The sequence below is a fragment of the Metopolophium dirhodum genome, unplaced genomic scaffold (genome assembly GCF_019925205.1).
Source record: "Metopolophium dirhodum isolate CAU unplaced genomic scaffold, ASM1992520v1 scaffold1, whole genome shotgun sequence".
Classification (NCBI taxonomy): Eukaryota; Metazoa; Arthropoda; class Insecta; order Hemiptera; family Aphididae; genus Metopolophium; species Metopolophium dirhodum.
The window spans coordinates 1,838,566-1,843,178 of NW_026869896.1; the positions used below are offsets into that span (position 1 = coordinate 1,838,566).

General features: G+C 29.7%; 1 protein-coding gene across 1 annotated transcript; it reads left to right on the forward strand.

Annotated features, from left to right (window-relative positions):
• Positions 1-2,543: 2,543 nt before the first annotated feature.
• On the forward strand, positions 2,544-3,254 carry LOC132953162 (uncharacterized). The gene has a single exon (XM_061025692.1). The coding sequence runs from the start codon at positions 2,544-2,546 to the stop codon at positions 3,252-3,254; it is 711 nt and encodes a 236-aa protein (XP_060881675.1).
• Positions 3,255-4,613: the final 1,359 nt, after the last annotated feature.

The following is a 4,613-nucleotide window of genomic DNA, read 5'->3' on the forward strand; positions in this document are numbered from 1 at the left end:
TGCCTGTGTTAGTGATCGTCGACTTGCATTTTCCACAGCACCACTTTTCTTTATTTACTTTTGCCATTTTTCTGAAGTTAGTTTCTCTTATTCCACCACATGAAAAATGCAGGTAATCCTTGCATTTTGAACATTTTATGTCATCAACTTGAAAAATGTCTTCGGTATAAACCGAGCACAACATAATGAACAGTACCTACGCTTAGTTAAACAGTAGATAAGAGAACGATTATCGATAAAACAGACGTCTATGCACATTGAACGCACGATTGTAACTAATATGTATATAATATGTATATAATATATATATATGTTACCGGCAAAGTGTTGAATATAGGCATTCTATAAATTTCCTAGGCATTCTATATAATTCCTTGAACTATTTGGCAATGTATTAAATTTGAATGTTAATTTATATTATGCCTAGGAAATCTATAGATTTACCAGGAATTTTATAGAATGCCAAAATAACTATGTTAGGTAATGTATTAAATCAAAATATGTTTATTATTATTTATTGGTTATTATTCATTTATTACAGCATACAGATGATGAATGGCATTTCGAACTACATAAAATATTATTCTTTACGCACAAACATTTTTTGGATTGACACTTTGTCTTGCATGTGCATTTTATAAAACCTTGTCCAGTTCCTGTAGATTGTTGAGTTGCAATTGTGCGTAAAGCAAATGTATTTTCTCTTGGAACTTGGTCAATTGTTATTAAATTTGTTTGGCATATTGAAAATTGAGACCTTGAATATAAAGATTTTAAAAGCCCTTCCTTAGTCCCCTAATCTATCTACCCATCAACTGTTACCTGCAAAAATATTTTTATGATCTTAAAATAATAAAATATAAACGGTTGAATTACTATATTATAATATGTATTATTTTATGTTTACCTCTATAACAACAGCTAAAATATTGATGATGATTGTAAATGTTAATAATTTTTTATTCGAATACATATTTATTCGAATAGTTATCTAGATAAAATTTTGCCCAACTCTGGTTACTTGGTACCTAACCTTTTTTTGTACCATCATAATTATATTTATCAACTCATAATATTACAATTACCCCTTAAATAAAATTATGTTATATTATTTCAACAAGTTAAATTTTTACAACGAGTAAATTATTTACTTTTCATATTTTGTACCTAATTAATATTTATATTTTAAAAATATAGAAAAAAAGTATAAAATAAATTAAATACCTTTGAAGCATCCAGTAATCACGTGATGTTTTCTTTTTCTTTTTACCATCTTTAAGCAGCAGTAACTCGTCTAATATTTGTTGATATTTTTCATTCGATAAATAAACTGTATTTTTTGAATTTTTCTGACATTTACTTAATTGGGTATAGAAACGTTCAGACATTTTTATAATATAGGTTTCTCTACACGACAACACGACAAACACTCTAAGAGTGAGAAAAAATTATATTTTAAAGACGTATTTTGAATTTTCCCGTATACACGAACAACATAATAATAGCATTACTTAACAGGTTAAGCGCCAAGCTAAAAAATTAAGTTTTGAATATAGCGCCATGTAGGGTCTATTAACCCGTCGATGTGACTTGTAAATAGCGCCACGTAAGGTTTTGAAGCCCGTCATGCAGTACTTGTCTTTGTCGCCGCGTAGGGTCTCCAAAACCTTCATTTTACACCACGTTTTCTTATGGAATTCAAACAGAGCGTGGCCTGTAGGGTAAGTTTGTAAAATGGTTCATTGAAATACTCAGGCGTTTAAATTATATGGGCAAATGTATAAATAGAATATGTTTGGAAAATTTCTATCGTTATCGATTTGTAATCGCACTATTAATTCGTCAGTTTTAATAATAATAATCATTAATCATAATATTTATTACTGTGATAAATATGTGGTAAACAAATTGTAATATTATACGATACAACACAGTTGGTTGATGAACGTGCTGCGTGATCGACATTTAAAATGGACGAACGTATAGTTAATTGGCAGAATAACAGACTTTGAGTTTGATTCAGATGATAGTGAGGATGAGGTAAGAAATAATATAATCATTGTAGGTACTGTTTAAAAATATAATAAAATAAAATAAAATATATTTATTTGTAAAATATAGGTCGATGATTCCGATATTGATCCGGATTATTTCCCAAACGAACTGCACAACGAAGAACAAAATATAGGGAATTGTGACAATGATGATATTGAAAATGATAACGACGAAAATGCTCAACTCACAGCCGACGAGTTTGAAGATGATGCTAATATGCCGAGCAATGAAATTACATGGGGACCAGTAACTGGTAATCTAAATATAATACTTACAACCCCCTTAATTTAGACGTTGGTATCAATCCTGATATCACTGATTCTATGGAAGATTGCGCTCCAATAGATTTTTATACTTTATTTTTTGATGAAGATGTACTAGATTTTCTAGTTTCTGAGACCAATCGTTATGCACACCAAATAATAAATTCACGTATATTATCAAAATGTTCTCGTTTGAAAAAATGGACTCCTATTGACCGTACCGAGATGAGAAACTTTTTAGGACTTATTATATGGATGGGATTAGTGAATATGCCTAGTTTAAGAGATTATTGGAGAACAGATTTTCTTTATAAAACTAGAGTTCCAGAAATAATGAGTCGTAATAGATTTGAGTTGATTCTAGGAATGTTTCATTGTGGAAATAATGAAATTATTGAGCACGGTAGACTAAGCAAAGTACAACACCTAGTCGATATGTTAGTAGCCAATTTCAATAAATGGTACATTCCTGAAGACAAAGTGTGTATTGACGAAAGTCTGGTTCCTTTTATAGGACGATTAGTCTTTAGACAATATCTTAAAAACAAAAAACATCGTTATGGAATTAAGATATTCAAACTATGTTCGAAAGATTTTTATACTTTGCGTTATAACATTTATGCCGGAAAAGAAGTAGTAAGAGAAACTGACGTATCTTATAAAATTGTATTAAAGTTGATGGAGCCGTATCTTAACTTTGGACGAACCTTGTATACTGACAATTGGTATTCGAGTGTTAAGTTGGCTGAAAAACTTAACCAAGAAAATACATATTTAGTGGGAACTCTGAGAGCCAATCGTAAAAATAACCCGGAAAATGTAGTTAAAAAAAAATTTAAAAAAGGAGAGATAATTGCTTCACAGAGCAACAACAATGTAGTTATTCTTAAATGGCGGGATAAACGTGACATTTTATTAATCACAACCAAACACTGACCAAATCATAGAAATACAAAAAAGGAACAAGATAATAGCCACTCGTTGTCGAGGATTATAATACTGGAAAATCGTACATAGACCGTTCTGATCAAATGTCATCTTACAGTACACCTTTGAAGAAAACTATTAAATGGTATAAAAAAGTTGCCTTTGATATTCTTCTATCCACATCATCGGTCAATGCATCATCTTTATTTAAGTCTGTTACCAAAAATAAATCCATAACAATAACTACTTTCAAAGAAGAAATTATCAAGCAGTTACTATATAAACCAAATGTTCCTCAACCTATTTCACCAGGCTTAAAACACTCACTAGTTACAACACGACAAAAAAGAATGTGTAAGCCGTGTTATGCGTAGAAGTCGGAAAATCTTGGTAGATTAGAAGCTCAAAACAAAACAAGAAAAGTATTTACTTATTGTGAAGGAAATAAACTACAAATGTGTAGAGATTGCTATATAAAAAAACACAAAAATGTATTGTAGATATTCTTTACAGTTATAACCATTTGTTTATATATAATTTACATTATATTATTTAATTTATTCAAAATAAAAAGTACCTATTATTATTTATTATATCTGATGTATGAATTTGTAATTATTCCAAAAGTTAAATTTTGTATTTTTACATAATTGTATGTAGCACTAAAAATTGAATAAAGGATCTAATGACCCTACACTTGTCATTAACGCCACGTAGGGTTCTAAGATCCATCACATTTTTCATGTGTGCATTCAATTCAGGTAAAAAAGTTAATAAATAGTTAATATGTGATAAAAAATGATAATTGTCTTTCTTTTCGGTGAAAAGTAAAAAATTATTTTGACAAACCTACTGAATTTGAAAAGAATAGTTTTGACAAGTCGAATGAAAGGTCAACAGACCCTACGTGGCGCTTAACCTGTTAATAATGACGATAATGCATCGCACACGTCGTGTTGTACCTATATATGCGGTAAGATAGTCGTCAAGATAAGCATTAATCATTGATTTCAAAGGTTAGGTGAAGTTTTATATTGATTGTATACTTTTCCTGCTTTAGGTTAGGTAATCTATAGAATACCTAGGATTTCTATATAATACCGGATTCAACACTTTACCGGTAACATATACATGATTAATATATTAAGCTCCTTACGACAATGTATAAAAATTTATAGTAATTTGAAATATTTTAGGATTTTTTGACTTTTTAAAATCTTACTTTCAAATTCTGATCACCCTAGTTAGAATAAAAATTGAGTGCACTTACTCTAATTGAGACAATGATTGCTCCGTTGTCAATGGTGTGTCAGCTAAATTTGCCATCGGCTCTTCGACATTACTATTTAGATATAAAATTAATAAAAA

Excerpts from the sequence above, each read along its gene's own strand:
- LOC132953162 (XM_061025692.1), top strand. The coding sequence starts at position 2,544 with ATGAGAAACTTTTTAGGACTTATTATATGGATGGGATTAGTGAATATG.